Raw genomic sequence first — 18,710 nt, 5'->3', positions numbered from 1 at the left:
TTTAATTACATGTACCAACTGCCAAAATCTTGCTTGCGATTCAATCCGATGTGGTGGGATCTTTTACATGGAATCATATTTGAAAAGTATGCATATGTTAGTAAAAAAAAAAGATTGAGGATTTTAATGATATTCTTCACTTGACTAATTGATAAGCTGCGTTCATAAGGCCTTGGGTTAAGCGGACAGAATGGCTGAATTTTAGATATAATTTCTGAGACAATTTACAAGAGGGTGAACAGTTGAGAGCATACAAACCAAGATTTGATATCTGATCCACTTGTTAACTTGTCATCTTGATACTGCTTGTAACAAACTTATCAGTATATAATCAAATCACACTGTTCATCTGTAAACTGAAATTCATTTTGGTGATAAAATTTGTCACCAAGTTTTTTTAAACTTTGTACCTGAAAATAGTTGAGCATTATTTTTCAGTGTTTTTTTCCGCGTGTCTTGTTCCCTTTTTTGATATCACAACCACTTTATACAGACCTAGGTGCACTTTGTCAGTACCTGAGATTGTTACGGATTTTCCAGAGAGTCACTGGTCTCCTAATTTATTGTTGTGAGAGGAAGAGTTTTTGTACAGTAGATATAACTGCAATACACTCATATGTTACAGATATTATATATTTTGAATATGAATTATTACTGATGTAAATGCCATACCAGTTAAAGCTTATAAAGAAAAGATATACCGGTAGACAATATATTTCTGAAGTATGTAAGTAAATATTAATGAATACTGAAAAATTGAGCAAGTCGAGAGGTGTAAACGTTTTAATAATCACTTAATGTCAGGTTGCTTTTTTATTGATATTTGATCAGATGTACTACATATTTGAATCCTAGTTTGTGTAGGGTAGATATTTCAATGATCTAATCTGTCCGCAGGTCTTTAATTATAAACAAAAACAAAGCTGAAATAAGACTTGAACTCTAAGTTTCTAAGTAAAACCTTTTACTGATGAAGGTTATTTATTCATACTCTGTAACAACTTCTTTGTTTTTATATCAGTTTCAGTTTTGTATAAGCATATGTATGGTGTCTTTTGTATCGATTTTAGTATGAATACAGTTGCACATGATGGAATTTCTTTCATGGTACATAGCTAGAATATTTTTATCTTTAATTTTGAAAATTTTTTTTTAAAAATATACAAAATTATCATCAATACCTTAAATTCTCAAAAAGACTTGTTGAGTACTGCTAAATCATTGAATGTATGTGAAAGAATAAGGGAACAATTTGATTACAATCGACCTATTAAAACAGAGTATTTGATCATGTCATCCTTTTTAGATACCAATTGTTATATTATTAATTACTTGCTTCAGGGTTTTGGTTCTCATTGTATACAAAATATTTTCAATTGTTTGTACTGAGTATTTTCATGAATAGATATTTCTTTATAATTACCTATGAATGAAAAATCAACATTTTCATACATGTTATGATTTTGATTAAAAATTGTTCTCTGATAATTGTGTTTACACAATGATTTCATGTGTTCAGATTTCTTTTGAAACTTATTTTCTGAAATTTCATTCTTGCATTAAAATTTTCTTGACAAATTAAAAGTTTTTCAATCAGTAACTCCAAGTACATGTCAACATTAAATTGTCTTCTCATGTGTTTTTTTTATGTTTTATTTTTCACCTGATCATCAACACTGTAGTATATTATATATAAATTTTGTATCAAATTCGACATTAATTGTTGCACAACAATGGCAAATAAAGCTTGTAGTTGTTGGGAAGAAATTAGAGCACCTGGAAAAAAGCCCATGTGGTTGGGCAGGTGACTTCATACATTTCGTTTGGGATCTGAAGCAGTCATCACAGAGGCAGGCAGGTGTGTAACCTCTGTGTCATCTCACCACCCATTATATTGGAATTTATCTTGGTCCAGAAGAATCTGGATGAAAGACAAACGATACACCAGGATACATAGATCCCTCTGTGTTCCAACAACTAATTAGTCTTCCATGAAGAACTGGATAAGACTACAGTGATGTGTTATGTCCATCAGTCTATCCTCTTCTTGTCAAAGCTCTATTACGAGAACTTAAGACTTCAGATGTGGGTTCGGCTTGGAAAGGCAGTGTGTCACATAACAAAAGTAGGTCATTGTGTCCTACATAAATCTTGTTCCTTTCCAGTAGCCTTTGATATTTATGTCAAAGAGCTTCTTGTTAACTTTTGCTAATGGGCCACATTGCTACATTTCAACTGATGTAATTAATTTTTCCTTCAGCTATAACTTTGATACCTCTGTATAAGGCCACATTTAGACATTGACAATACTTGTAATGATGGTTAACTTTGATATTACCACTTATATGTATCTGCATTGATATTTTCACCTTCGATATTTGCAAATAATCATTTGAACACTTAAATGGCATTTTGCTTGCATGGTTTATCTTTTGTAAGGCTGTTTCGGTGAGGGACTATCAACATGGAGAATGTTTGTTGGTAAAGAATCAAGAATAAAATGGAGGTGATGCAAAAGCATCAAAGCAAATTCACAGTCCTAGTTGTATTGGTGTTATTATCAAGTAAAACAAAAATTGCCAAAACATTAAGAATATATAACTTTATGTAGAATATTATATAACAATATTAAGGTCCAAAATAACGAGGCATTAAAATCAGAAATATACACTTTGTAAAACATCATTCATACAATTACGTGATCTAAACACAGTATCAGTATCACAGCTCTTAAACCAGAGACATACACTTTGTAATACATTGTACGTCATTTACGTGATCAAAACACAGTATCACAGCTCTTAAACCAGAGATATACACTTTGTAATACATTGTACGTCATTTACGTGATCAAAACACAGTATCACAGCTCTTAAACCAGAGACATACACTTTGTAATACATTGTACGTCATTTACGTGATCAAAACACAGTATCACAACTCTTAAACCAGAGACATACACTTTGTACTACGTTTTACGTCGTTTACGTGATCAAAACACAGTATCAGTATCACAGCTCTTAAACCCTGAGACATACACTTTGTAATATGTTGTACATATAATTATGTGATCTAAACACAGTATCAGTATCACAGCTCTTAAACCCCGAGACATACACTTTGTCATATGTTGTACATATAATTATGTGATCAAAACACTGCTCAATACATTCTGATATCCATATCAAGGCTTTCAGATCAGAGACATATACTTTGTAGTACATTGTTCGTATATGTACAATTATAGGGTAAAACAGACTGGTCAAATCTTTGATTTCAGTATAGCATTAATGTCCATTATAGCAAGGCATTCAAATTAGACATAACCCAAGTAATTCATTGCACATACAATCAATTATCTCATCTACTATAAAGATTATAATAATAATGAAAGATTTTACTTAAGGTCAACGACACTTGGAGTTTTCAATGCTCCTCTTACAAGTGGTCGACATTAGAAATGTATAACATTAACAGTCAGTAAAATTAAAACATCACAGACAATTAAAAAATATCACAGTAGGATACTTTTAAGAAAACAATGTAATTTTGTAATGCTCTAAAGATTGTAATTTTTGAGGGTCCCGTATGCTGTAAAGATTGTAATTTTTGAGGGTCCCATATGCTGTAAAGATTGTAATTTTTGAGAGTCCTGTGTGCTGTAAAGATTGTAATTTTTGAGGGTCCCATATGCTGTAAAGATTGTAATTTTTGAGGGTCCCATGTGCTCTAAAGATTGTAATTTCTGAGGGTCCCGTATTCTGTAAAGATTGTAATTTTTGAGAGTCCTGTGTGCTGCAAAGATTGTAATTTTTGAGGGTCCTATATGCTGTAAAGATTGTAATTTCTGAGGGTCCCAATAGTGTAAAGATTGTAATTTTTGAGAGTCCTGTGTGCTGCAAAGATTGTAATTTTTGAGGGTCCCATATGATGTAAAGATTGTAATTTCTGAGGGTCCCGTATGCTGTAAAGATTGTAATTTCTGAGGGTCCCGTATGCTGTAAAGATTGTAATTTTTGAGGGTCCCATATGCTGTAAAGATTGTAATTTTTGAGGGTGCCATGTGCTCTAAAGATTGTAATTTCTGAGGGTCCCATATGCTGTAAAGATTGTAATTTTCGAGGGTCCCATATGCTCTAAAGATTGTAATTTCTGAGGGTCCCGTATGCTGTAAAGATTGTAATTTTTGAGGGTACCATATGGTGTAAAGATTGTAATTTCTGAGGGTCCCATATGCTGTAAAGATTGTAATTTCTGAGAGTCCTGTGTGCTGTAAAGATTGTAATTTTTGAGGGTCCTATATGCTGCAAAGATTGTAATTTTTGAGGGTCCCATATGCTGTGAAGATTGTAATTTCTGAGGGTCCCATTTGCTGTAAAGATTGTAATTTCTGAGGGTCCCGTATGCTGTAGAGATTGTAATTTTTGAGGGTACCATATGGTGTAAAGATTGTAATTTCTGAGGGTCCCGTATTCACCATCTTCGAGGACGGAATAAATTCACAAATCATATTGACTGAGGAAACTATTGTTTGTTTCCTGATTTCCATGAGAAATAAATCTCTATGGTTCAAGCTTCCATTAAAACTGTGATGATTTCATCCATTGAAAAAAGTTCACAGTATTGAAGTGGTTGTTCAAATAATTTTAGAAAAAAAAAAGAAGAATGATTTGTGATCTGTCTTAACCTTGACCAGATTAAAAAAAAAATTTTTCACAATAGATAAGGCTTTCATAATTACAATAATGCTACTATACACTGTAGTACTAGTTTCAGCGGTGAACTTGCATCAATGTATAAAAGATTTAGAGTAAATGATAAATATACTAACAAAATTACATCAGTATCACAGAATAAAATATGTTGTTGAATATAGATATATAGATATATAATATCTAAAGCACTTGTTATTGAGGTGGCAATTTCCTTGTTGGCAATGATGTAACACTCACTACATTAAGTTGTTACAAACAGCTTCACACATGTCAATAACTGATACCAATATATCAATATCACTTTGTAATAATATAGCATTGACATATCAACAAGTACTAGAAATTAATCCAAAATATATATAGAAATTTTGATGAAACAAATAAATTACCCGCTAATACATATATATATATATATATATCTATATTCGTACGTAAAAAGCCATCATACAGTCTTTTACAGCCAATACCTCTACTACATGGTATCAATCTGAACTTACTCTGTTTACATAGGAAACATTAAAAACTATATTTTTTCCACATAAATATTATATTATATGAAATACATCAAAGTACAAAATAAATGGCAAAAATGTCATGTTTACTGCTTTATGTAACATGAGGTGGATTACTATTGAAGGTGAATTGGTACAGAGTTTGAACTGAATTTTCAACCCTTCATAACGTAAAATCCAAAAGTTACCCTAACAGCTTCTTTCCATCAATTTGTACAGAATTTTAATACTTTTTCGAGAAAAAATCAGATTAAAAAAAATGGAAACTTTACAGCAATTACTAATATTTTAATTGTTATGGATATAGAAAATGTATATTTATATGTCAGTTGAAAAATAATGCTAGTTACCTGAATAAGGATCAGTGAAGTGACCACAGCAGCCTGTAGATGTGGTCACAACCTTCATACATGAATAAAATGGGGTAATTTGAAGAAAAATTTATGAAAAAGTAAATTAGTAAGAAAATAGTGAAATGATTCACTTAACTAGGGCCATGGTGAAACAAACCACTGTTCCTTTCATCATTATGAAATTTGACCCCGATTCATTTCACTATGCTTCACAATACCATAATACATCGGTTTATTTACACACAATAAACTTTTAAACCTGTATCCCACAGAGTTTTTATCCTAAGTTGTTGGTAAATATGCATAATTTACAAAACCACAAAGTCACAGAAAGAAACTACGTAGATTATAATTTGGTAAACTCAATAGTATATATCACATCACCTCAAAAGAAGTTGTCTCCCTTACACTATAGGACATGGATAAGTTAGCTGGATACTAAAATTCATGTATAAGTCTGGAAAAGACTCAAATCGGCGCAGCCTGATGTCTTATCCCATTGACATATAAAAAATCAATAAAATTTGTTAAAATTGAAACTCAAATACAACATGCAACAACTCGATTATCATTTTCTATGATCAATAATCAAAGTTTGATAAATTTGATTTTACATCACAAATGTATGTCAAATATAATTTAACAAGGACAGCTTTTAATATGAAACATATTTGTCTCATTTAGCTTCCATTTAGGAGGCTGTTTCGCATATATTAGTTTTCAAAGCTTCAAAAAATAATTCATCATTGTTAAGAATATCAATGACGTCTTTACTTTGAAAACTTTTTTCAATGATTCATATCAAAGTGTGTACATTTGTAATGCAATGACAAAATAATAGTTATTGATATTACGTAAGGTGTAACATTTGCTTGCCAAATTAAGGAATGTTCAAATTCTTCAATCCTTTTTACACCAATGATTGTCATTGTTAATGTTTGTGTTTAGAAATCTTAGATGTAGTTCATTCAAAAATATCTAAAAGTCTACAAAGTACCATGGATGATTGATCTGTTCTTGGTTTCAAATGTTCATTATACTATGAACTCTATTTTCTTTGAATAAGTGTCAGATCGTCCTTTTGGATCACTGTTTCGCAAGATGGACACTTGCCACTACTTTCTCTACTGCATATTTCGGCTGATGAGCTGCATTTGGTGCAACCATAAAGTCGTAACAGCTTCACTGCAAAGGCTTCATAACCATTATGTAGACTGAAGGCCAATTCAAATTCTACTCGTTTTCCAGCATACTGAGTTCCCGAAAGATTCACATTATTTGGAATGAAAAACACTCTGACTTCAATATCGTTGTCATCCAGATCAAGTTGTATGATGCCTGCAGCCTTCTTGTTGTTTGGGGAAGTAATTGTTCCCTTGAATAAACGTGTATTTCGCTGACCTTGCATCTGATCATCAGATGATAATCCCAGATAACGCGTCCCGGGTATTAGACGTTTGATACCATCATCTGATGCTCCCATCCATTCTCTTGGGTATTTTGGCCTCAAGACTGATCGTCCATAACGCTGCATCTGGTTGATCATGGCTTGTGCATCAAGTAACTTTGCAGTGTCCCCTTTCTGGTTAACAGTTCCAATGCCAAGTAAGCTTTTCAAGATAAAAATGTAAAACTTTGACATTGCTGAAGGTATTTTTTCATCCCAAATCTCAACTTGCGCGAGAACATCAACAATTGTGTACTTCTTCAAGCACAGCCTATGTCTGATAGCGCTTAACCATTCAATAAATTCAAGTTCTGTTTCTTGTCGTTTTCTGTAACTAAGAATGTTGGTATAGGTCAAATTCTGGAAGATTTTCTCATAACATTCCACTATTTCTTTGATATCCTGATGCTTATCGACACATTCAATCAAAGTCAGCGAGTCCGTAGATTTGGCATACTGCTGTTTTTTAATGGCGATTTTCAATCGGTAGGAGTTATTGTCTTCATGAACTGCCAAACCTTCCAAATTCATCTTCTTTGCTTGAAATAAATGATTGTACCAAATGACTGACTTTTTCAAACCAGAATCAATATCGTCCTTTTCCACGACCATGTAACATTCTGAAATCAAATTTGGTATGATGTATCCACTTTTTTGCAGAAACTTCTTCGTAGCGGATTTTCCTTTACCACTCGAAGACAAGAACCCTTTGATTCCAACTGCATTGTCTCCATTTTGGTAGTTTCGTTGTACAAAATCACAAACTTGTAGACGGACTGTTATCTCTCCAATATATCCATATCCATTTTCTTGTCCAGTCGCGGTGTACCTTCTGCAATTTTCAAATAACTTGCAAGCATTCTTTGCGACTTCGCAGATTTCCTCAAGTCTCTTTCTGAAGTCTTCATTTTTTGTTTCCTTCTCAGGTTTGTCATGAGCAGCATTCCCAGTGTACCTACCTAAACGCCTTTGCAACACTGTTCCAAACATATGGTATACTTGTACTAGAATTGTCTTCGATCGATCATCTATTGTTTCCAAGTTTTCTTCGTCCCTGCACTTTGGACACAGTTCCAATGCTTTCTTGAAGCATTCCTCAGCTTTTTCAATTTCGTCGGGTTTACAGAATGAGTAGAATCTGCCGAGGTGAGCTAAAAAGCTTGCGTCATTTGGAAAACTTTGAGTCAACTTTTCTAGAACCTGTTGGCGTTCAGTGAAGGATGGAGGGGTGGAATAAATATCATTCATAATTCTTGACAATACCGGTTTCCTTCGCACCTCTGTGGTCTGACCCATTTCTTTGTAGTCACGAAAAATGAATATTCTTGTCAAGCAATGAACAATAGTTTCAGTTGTAAGTCCACTCTTTAACCTCTTGTTGCTGGCATAACCTATTAGGTCAAGACAAAACTCTGAAAGATTTTGCTTTGCTGATATGCTAAGATCATTGCTTGAATGACTTTTCTGTTCCTTTCCACTACCAAGAATGAATTCAAGGATTTCTTTCGCAATCAAATAATGGCATATCCGTATGTTTTTTCGTCTTCCCTCAGTATCATCTGGAACGATGAAAAGTCCGATCGGATGAGGAAAATCGTCAAGATCAACAGAATAGTTCGACGGTTTGTGCAGTAATTCTGCAAAAAATTGACTGGGAAGAGAGGTATGTCCATAAAAATATGCCAAGGACAAGTACCCAAGAATTCTTGGAATGTCGTTAATGCCTTCACGATGAGGAGTCCAATGGGGTTGTAGATATCCTTTGACATAAGATGCTAATCCAGTGAATTCATGAAGGAAAGCTGCTAATCCAAATTCGTACAGATAATGGGGTTGGTTTTTTTTGACATCTTCATAGATTCTGCTCACTTCTCTTTGCTTCTTTTCGTCATCTTTACATTGTTCTATATATTGCATTGCTAAGTTCTTTGCTTCAGCACTGGATACGTGCCCTTGCACTTTTGGATAACTCTTTTTTTCGTGCCCTTGGAAAGGGTGGCGTTTCACGCAAATGACGATGGTAGGACTTCTGGCATTTAACTCTCTGAACATAAATTTCACCTTTGTTTCATCCTCTCCATCTACAAGTAAAAGAACTGGTAGAAGTGTTTTTTCATAGAGAAAATCAATCCTCTCTCTCAGCGATCTGGTCGATGTGTACGTCCTCGTTTTCAGATGGATACTGGGAACCTTAGTGTGAAAGTCCCACAACAGCCTTTGTGAAAGTGTTGTCCCTCCCGACCCAGGATCATGATACAGATAAATAAGGCACCCGCGATTTTCATTGATGCGCTCTTGTATTGTCTTTGCAAATGAGTCTCTGACATCTCGTGGGACGTCCAAAGATCTAGAATTACAGCCATACCACGTGGACCAATGAAGTGTTCCACCTCGATAGAATTTGTTTTTTTCCTCTTGGAGAACTTCCAGATCTTCACTCTCTTTGACATATGGACTTTTCAAGAACAAGACGTTCAAATCTTCACGTAGCCATGCTGCATTTTCATCTGTTATGTCATGGTTCATGTATTCGTCTGAATGGGGAAGCTCAAATTTTTTACATATCGGAGGTCCATTTCTTGGCAAGAAACTCTTCAGCCCTTTCATAATTTCTTTGAAATCCACCTGGAACACAGTAAGGTTTTGTTGATATTCGCTACACAACAACTCGTATACATGTTTCGCTGGCCCGACTGACGTCAGCTGTTGTGGCATAAACAAAATGATTTTAGGTGGTGGATCAATGTTTTCATCAAGTTTCGACAAAATCTTCTGCACGAAAGGGGCGATTGTTTCCTCACTGGGCCATAGAACAACAATGTTTAATATGGTGTAATCAGAGGCAAATTTTCTGAGCTGATCCATGTGGGCATCAAGTGATGATTGAACTGTTCTGAGCCATTTGCGTACGTCGCCAATTGGATTTATTTTACTTGTTGGGTCATCTCTTCGACCTCGAATAAAGCACCATCTCGTTCCTTCTTCAACTATGCTCGCCGCTGGATCCTTCCATGTTGTAATTTGCAATGATCTATCCTTTGCAATTAGTGGTTCATTTGCACGCAACAGACCATTGTCTCTGCTGTTCGCATCTAAGTCGAAAACTGCAATCCATGGAATAAGAGATACTGCGTCAAGATGAGACAACCCGGAAGGGACATCACCTGCAATTAAAACAAAATGATCCTTTCTTATGTTGATAAATCTTTGTAAATCACTGATCGTCTTATAGATGTGCGGTGAACGGTGTTTGGTAAAGGATCCCGTTTTTTCACCTTCCTTGTCATATCCTATTTCCTCCTCAGGAGGCAATGCAGAGGATGACGGCTTGCTGTAGAACCAGTTGTATATCTGTGTAAATGCTTCCTCTCTTGGTTCGCATACAATATTCTCCAAACCAGGTCTGTACCACAGCTGTGATTCCTGAACAATTTGCATGCTGTCTGATTTTGAACAGTTTACTATGCATGGCTTGGTGTGTCCTTCGCTGCTCGGTATTGTAAAAACACCGAATGCTTTATCATTATTTGTGGCTTCAAAGTAGGAAAATTCAGGCACAGTTGTGAAAATGTCTTCATCGAAGTAAGACTTAAACATTTGAAGATTATATTGTGAAACTAATCCTTGTAAATGAAGTGGACTGTTCAATTCCTTGGCAACACCCAACACAATATAAGCTGGAGATGCACATGGAGTATTCCACATGCTCACTATATCCACCATGCATTTCAAATGACATCGGTAAACATTCTCGGGGACAAATCTTAATTTCTTATCTTCTGGTTGTGACAGCAGGTCTTGCAGTAACCTCTGATTTTCAGTATCTCTGTTAGTCTGAATTGTTGAGACAAGAGGTGTTTTCCAAGAGCCGCTCATTAACCTGTCCGAATGTTTTTGGCTGTATCTGCTAGACGTCTTAGCTTTTCCCTTTTTCCTTTTTCTCACTTCTTTCCATTCACCACTGGAATCACTCGCATCTTCAACCTCTGCATTTCGCGGTGTTAGGCAATCGTCGTCGTCACCTTGTGAAGACGTTAAATTTTTATCATCTATGTTTTGTTTATCATCCAAATAACATTCCTGTGGATAGCTCTCATTTTCAGATAAACCGACATCACTAATGTTTTCATTTGCAGTGTAGAAAGAAGTGTCAGTACCAACACTTGAAGATGCCGAATCGCATCTCTTTACCAAAGAAGGGCTTTTTATTTTGTTGGTTGGTTTGCGCATTAAGGATCTCAGCATCACCTCGCCCTTTTTGCTATATTTTTCAAATGATTGGGGATATTTGTCAATAAACAAATCGAGAGGAATTCCTGCTACATCTTTGAATCTTTTATCAGACAAATGTTTTCCATATGTCTTCATAAATTCTTTTTCAAGCTGTCGCATTGGCATTGATGATGGATTACTCAACAGCTTTGGGTTCAAGATACGATTCAGAAGACCCACCAACAGCTCATCTCTGTTTAGGTTAGCATTATCGAGAGCTGAAAGAGGAATACAAAGATATAAATATATAGCTCCATGACCTTAAATTATTTCAAGGAAGTATTTTCATCTCTGAAATGAAAATATATACATAGTCTACATAACTATAAGTGTAGACAAAGTCTTATTTAGAATGTCAGATTAGAGCAATTCCTTCATATTGGACGACGTGGTCCAATTGACTGATTAGTCATTTTGACGGTGTACATAAATGACACATGATCAATGTCATTTAAAGTCTTGTAAATGATATATTGTTATAGTATATAAAGTACCTGGTATCATAATGACATCCAAATGTAAATATGATTTTAATGCTAAAAAATTACCTGTTTTGTCTTCCAGAAGTCTTCCTGCATTTTCGTTAACTATCACAGTGTTTTCCTTTCCAATCATTACATTACATCCTCTCTGTGGATAGATGTATTGTTCTATGACTTTTGTCGGATCGGAATTGTCTGATGAAAAGGAAAGAGAATCATGATGAAATACCAAGTAGTGTATGTCCTAGTTAGATTCTTAGGAACATTGTATTAAAACAAAAAAAAAAAGATAAATGATATCTTAACCTGAAGCGTCCTGTTTTAATTGTTTAAGCGATCAAGATATTACTAATCCTGTTGTAATTACAGACCTGCCAAGTCTCACGCTTCTCGATTTCTACACTTATACCGCGGTTATATGATCCTAAGCAGTGGTGACGACGAGTCGAGCGATGTGCGGCGCACTCTGCCACCTAGTGCTACTGATTAGCCAATCACAGTGACGCTTACATGTGGCTCTGGCAGTCTAATAGTTTGACTAGTTAAGTCTTTTTTTAGCATATATAAAGTTTAATAGTTAGTGAAGATATTCCCAGGAACCTCAAGCAAAATATGAGCAAATTCATCCCATCTCAAGCAAAATTTCAAGTAACCTCCAGCAAAGTTGTTATACCCCCTTGGCAGGTCTGTAAGTAGTTATTACAGTAATTTCAGATATTCATAACTGTTTACAATACCTTCTATCTTTACTGTTGAAAAAATGTCAAAGAATAACGTAACGGTCGTGAGAAACAGTTCCAGTAATTATATAGCTCTACCTAATTCTAGATTTGTAATCAAATATGATATTCTTTTCTCTGAAAAAAATCTCAAGATGCAGATAACTAAAGAAGTATAATCAGCTTGATTTTGTCACAGAAAGAAAGCAGTATCTACATATGAACAACCATACAATTTATCCTAGGGGCTGTGAATACATTGGCATACAATAATCAATTTAAAATGGTACCTCTTTGTGAAGGGATGCTGACGCCTTGAACACCAAACATGTTTGGCTCAGTCCGGGTTTGTTTTTTAGCCATGTTGTAGTCCGTCGTTGGTTTTTACCTTGTGACTAGCTTTAGTGTCTGCAAAGAATCAAAATCATATACAGTCGGGACTATGTTCCTTTATATACATTCGGGGCTATGTTCCTTTATATACAGTCGGGGCTATGTTCCTTTATATACAGTCGGGACTATGTTCCTTTATATACAGTCGGGGCTATGTTCCTTTATATACAGTCGGGACTATGTTCCTTTATATACATTCGGAACTATGTTCCTTTATATACAGTCGGGGCTATGTTCCTTTATATACAGTCGGGACTATGTTCCTTCATATACAGTCGGGGCTATGTTCCTTTATATACAGTCGGGGCTATGTTCCTTTATATAAAGTCGGGACTATGTTCCTTTATATACAGTCAGGGCTATGTTCCTTTATATAAAGTCGGGACTATGTTCCTTTATATACATTCGGAACTATGTTCCTTTATATACAGTCGGGGCTATGTTCCTTTATATACAGTCGGGGCTATGTTCCTTTATATACAGTCGGGGCTATGTTCCTTTATATACAGTCGGGGCTATGTTCCTTTATATACAGTCGGGGCTATATTCCTTTATATACATTCGGGGCTATGTTCCTTTACAAACAGTCGGGGCTATGTTCCTTTACAAACAGTCGGGGCTATGCTCCTTTATATACAGTCGGGACTATGTTCCTTTATATACAGTCGGGGCTATGTTCCTTTATATACAGTCGGGGCTATGTTCCTTTATATACATTCGGGACTCTGTTCCTTTATATACAGTCTGTGTTATGGTCCTTTATATACAGTCGGGGCTATGTTCCTTTATATACAGTCGGGACTATGTTCCTTTATATACAGTCGGGGCTATGTTCCTTTATATACAGTCGGGGCTATGTTCCTTTATATACAGTCGGGGCTATGTTCCTTTATATACAGTCGGGGCTATATATACAGTCGGGGGCTATGTTCCTATACAGTATATATACAGTCTGGGTTATGTTCCTTTATATACAGTCGGGGCTATGTTCCTTTATATACAGTCTGTGTTATGGTCCTTTATATACAGTCGGGGCTATGTTCCTTTATATACATTCGGGGCTATGTTCCTTTATATACAGTCGGGGCTATGTTCCTTTATATACATTCGGGACTATGTTCCTTTATATACAGTCGGGGCTATGTTCCTATGTTCCTTTATATATATACAGTCGGGGCTATGTTCCTTTATATACAGTCGGGGCTATGTTCCTTTATATACAGTCGGGGCTATGGGGCTATGTTCCTTTATATACAGTCGGGGCTATGTTCCTTTATATACAGTCTGTGGCTATATACAGTTCCTTTATATACAGTCGTGTTATGGCCTTTATATACAGTCGGGGCTATGTTCCTTTATATACAGTCGGGGCTATGTTCCTTTATATACAGTCGGGGCTATGTTCCTTTATATACAGTCGGGGCTATGTTCCTTTATATACAGTCTGTGTTATGGTCCTTTATATACAGTCTGTGTTATGGTCCTTTATATACAGTCGGGGCTATGTTCCTTTATATACAGTCGGGGCTATATTCCTTTATATACAGTCGGGGCTATGTTCCTTTATATACAGTCGGGGCTATATTCCTTTATATACAGACGGGGCTATGTTCCGTTATATACATTCGGGACTATGTTCCTTTATATACAGTCGGGGCTATGTTCCTTTATATACAGTCGGGGCTATATTCCTTTATATACAGTCTGTGTTATGGTCCTTTATATACAGTCGGGGCTATGTTCCTTTATATACAGTCGGGGCTATATTCCTTTATATACAGTCTGTGTTATGGTCCTTTATATACAGTCGGGGCTATGTTCCTTTATATACAGTCGGGGCTATGTTCCTTTATATACAGTCGGGGCTATGTTCCTTTATATACAGTCGGGGCTATGTTCCTTTATATACATTCGGGACTATGTTCCTTTATATACAGTCGGGGCTATGTTCCTTTATATACAGTCTGTGTTATGGTCCTTTATATACAGTCGGGGCTATGTTCCTTTATATACAGTCGGGGCTATGTTCCTTTATATACAGTCGGGGCTATGTTCCTTTATATACAGTCTGTGTTATGGTCCTTTATATACAGTCGGGGCTATGTTCCTTTATATACAGTCGGGGCTATATTCCTTTATATACATTCGGGACTATGTTCCTTTATATACAGTCGGGACTATGTTCCTTTATATACAGACGGGGCTATGTTCCGTTATATACAGTCGGGGCTATGTTCCTTTATATACATTCGGGACTATGTTCCTTTATATACAGTCTGTGTTATGGTCCTTTATATACAGTCTGTGTTATGGTCCTTTATATACAGACGTGGCTCTGTTCCGTTATATACAGTCGGGGCTATGTTCCTTTATATACAGTCGGGGCTACTATATACAGTTATATTCCTTTATATACAGACTATGTTCCTTTATATACAGGTGTTATGGTCCTTTATATACATTCGTATGTTCCTTTATATACAGTTATATATATACAGTCGGGGCTATGTTCCTTTATATACAGACGGGGCTATGTTCCTTTATATATAGTCGGGGCTATGCTCCTTTATATACAGATGGGGCTATGTTCCTTTTTTTTATAGGTTGCAGCTAGTTACACACATAGCATCACTGACGAGTCACAGAGGGACGAAACACATGTATGACATAGTATTATTTATTGCTTGGCTGTATTTTAAGGTGATATTCCCCGAATCACGTGCGTCTCTTTGATATGTTACATCATGATTGAAACAAAATTATTTTTACTTGTTTCATTATGGATTACAGCATAACACAATTCACATTTTCTTAAATAGAGGTATGCGTGATGTTATTTTATAGTGGAGAAACCGTTACCTATATATAAAAACAACCCTGATTAGGTGGTACTATTTTTAACTCACTGGTTTCCTTTCTGTTTTGTGTTAACAGATCCAATTGTATCAATAAAGCATCTGAGTAGAATTGTGTGCTATACATTAGGCTAAAAGCCTGTTAAAAACTGTAGGGTTATGTAACAATTAGATTCTACTTTCGTTTTGTGGTAGAGATTCATGAGGTAAGGCGATTTACCAAAACAGACTCAATTACCGAAACAAGACCAAAACAAGACTGAAATAGAGCTTTTTAAGTAAATTGGCAATTTTGTGTTGTACAGTCACATGTTTGTTTCAAGGCATGATTGATACTTTCGTAACTTTTGTAATTGGGTCCACAGGCACTCGAGGCCAGGATATTATTTTTTAAACATTGATTTTTGTTTTAGCACTCATGACTGACGTTATTTAAACGAAATATCAGCAAAATTCAAGTTTATGTGCCGGTTGACAAATTCGAGGTCCACGGTCATTAAAAATACATTTTAATTCGTCAGTCATGAGTGCTAAAACAAAAATCAATGTTTAAAAAATAATATCCTGGCCTCGAGTGCCTGTGATTGGGTCTGTTTCGGTAAATCGTCTGACCGGATTCATATATATATATATTGATTTAAAAGGCCTATCAAACTCGACCTCGACTTATTTCATGTCCTTAATCAACCCAATATACTTACCACTATCTACATCATTGTAGAATGATAAAAGAAATCGTAATTTTGACTCTCAGTAAATATTGGTAACAGAAAGCAGAGACGTAAATATGTGATATATACGTCTCCGCAGAAAGGTTGCATCAATTTTTTAGTTAGTATTAATATACTTACTTTCAGGGAACATATAAGCTCTGTAGAAGTGTTCCTTCGCGTGGAAATGGTGATTCCGTGTCAGGCAAAGTGGTTGATACAGGAGTGTTAAGGTATATGCTTAGTAGGGGGGGTTCTTTCATCCTCATTCCAAAAGTCGAAAGTCCGTGTGAATTTGGCGCCATATGCATAACAGTGTCAAACCAACAAGCAAAGAGTGCCCGTATGTTCTTAAATTCACAGGCACTTGTGTACTAGATTTTATAAGGCTATTGTGTGGTTTGTTATTTTAAGAGTTATCAAAAACTAAGTTTACAAGAACCTGTACATAAATTATGATTTTGTATAAAGCCAGGACAGGAAGTGATTTTTTTACTGCACTCTTATAGCTTCTAGCTACAAATAAACAAGGAAGTAAATAAACAGAGAACAGATTAAAATTTTAGTTCTTATCAATTAAAATGAATGGTTATATATATCAGAGACGTATATCAATGATAAGTGTTATATATGTCTCTGTATATATGTATATAACCATTCATCTTAATTTAATGTAGTTTTAATTTAATGTGTGTGTGCGTGCGGGTTGGGTGGGGAGGTTGGGGTTTACAGAGTTTGGCGTAATGGAAATATTCGATTTTTCCTATGTATACAAATACCAAGACAGAATGTTCTCAGTATTAGAAGAACAATTACTGTCAGACAGCAAAGTAATGTCGGATATTACATTTTGTAAATTGTGATAATCAAATTCGGTTTCCGTACCCGTTCAACCATATACGTCTCTGGTTCAACTAACTGTTATAATTAATCTTAGATGACATCATTGTGTATCATGAGAAAGGTAACGTATATTGAACGTATGTAAACAGATCCACTACACCAGAACCCATTAGATTCAAAACCTTCCCGTGTTTCAGCTTTATTTTCCCTTTCATTTTAAAATATTGCTACGTAGTGGTGTTTTTTTTTAAACTTGTACACCTCTCAATAGGTTGTTTTTATTCTTTGCATTGAAATTTAAGTGGAACAGCACCAAGTATGCTAATGACTCTACACCAACATACACGACTTCAGGAAAACGATATGAGAAATACACCTAAGGGAGGACGGTTAGAGTGTCTTTGTCTCAAAATGGAGCGTTTAAACGTCACTATGTCCAAAGTGTACAACATATTTAAATGAGTTATTTAAATATGTAAATTTGATTTTACCCGATATTTCCGGTCAACGCTTGATCAGATACTTCATATTATAAAAAAAGTAATTAGCAAGATTGGAAAGGTTAGTTTTTAATTTGCGAGTGATTGTAACATAAATAACTGCAGATTTACTAATTATCTTTTAATTTTCTTTTAAACTTTTTTGTTTTCATTTATTATTGAATTATTGTGTGTGCGTGTGTGTGTGTGTGTGATCAAGGGAATAATAAGGACAGTACGGACAAGTGAATTGAAGACAATCTGCCCATTTATCCAGACACAAGTATTACATAAATTACATTACAGCATCGATCATGAAACAGATACAAAGATACCAAATTCGAGAACGGTAGAGTAAATGTAGGTGTGTCAGTCTGTGGTTGGTTAGTTTTTTTTTCTCCTGGAACCAATCAAATTACTCCGCTTGTGCCTTCATCTTTAAGATAAGATTTTGATGGACGCAGGCAAAATAAATGCCTCTATATCCATATCTACATTATAATTTTAGAATTGATCAGTATTTCGATTTAAACATAACTCCCTCATTAGTCCAATTCACACAAATCTTGTGACCTCTGCAGAAATAAATAATTAATTCATCCTATTCCCGATTGTTAAATATTAATTGTCTGTAGCTTGACTACTCTCCGTTTCCATGGAGGCCCACGGACCCGGTAAACAAAGCCTTCGGGTTCTTCGCTTTCTTTCTCGATGGCTTCTGCTCTTAGTTCCTTCTCTCTTGTTCTCTGGACAACAGTAAGATCATTTCTGATTCGGATCTTAGAGAAACCGGGATGGTCTTCTTTTACTCCTTAATATCTTCCGTTTGTTTTCCATATCATCAAGCGATATCATGATAGGCCTATTCCGCAGCTCTTCTCCCTCTGGTCTTTTCCCAATCCTGATCACCTTTTTAAACATTCCATTAGG

The 18,710-nt window shown here is 35.4% G+C and overlaps 1 protein-coding gene across 1 annotated transcript; it reads right to left on the bottom strand.

The window, feature by feature from the left end:
* Positions 1-6,460: 6,460 nt before the first annotated feature.
* LOC132555930 (uncharacterized) lies at positions 6,461-11,514 on the bottom strand. Its single transcript, XM_060220343.1, has one exon. The coding sequence runs from the start codon at positions 11,423-11,425 to the stop codon at positions 6,629-6,631; it is 4,797 nt and encodes a 1,598-aa protein (XP_060076326.1). The 5' UTR covers positions 11,426-11,514; the 3' UTR covers positions 6,461-6,628.
* Between the last annotated feature and the right edge of the window lie 7,196 nt (positions 11,515-18,710).

Source organism: Ylistrum balloti, unplaced genomic scaffold, assembly GCF_031769215.1.
Source record: "Ylistrum balloti isolate Yb309-2 unplaced genomic scaffold, AGI_CSIRO_Ybal_v1 Utg369566, whole genome shotgun sequence".
Lineage (NCBI taxonomy): Eukaryota > Metazoa > Mollusca > Bivalvia > Pectinida > Pectinidae > Ylistrum > Ylistrum balloti.
This window is presented reverse-complemented; position numbering and strand designations above follow the sequence as displayed.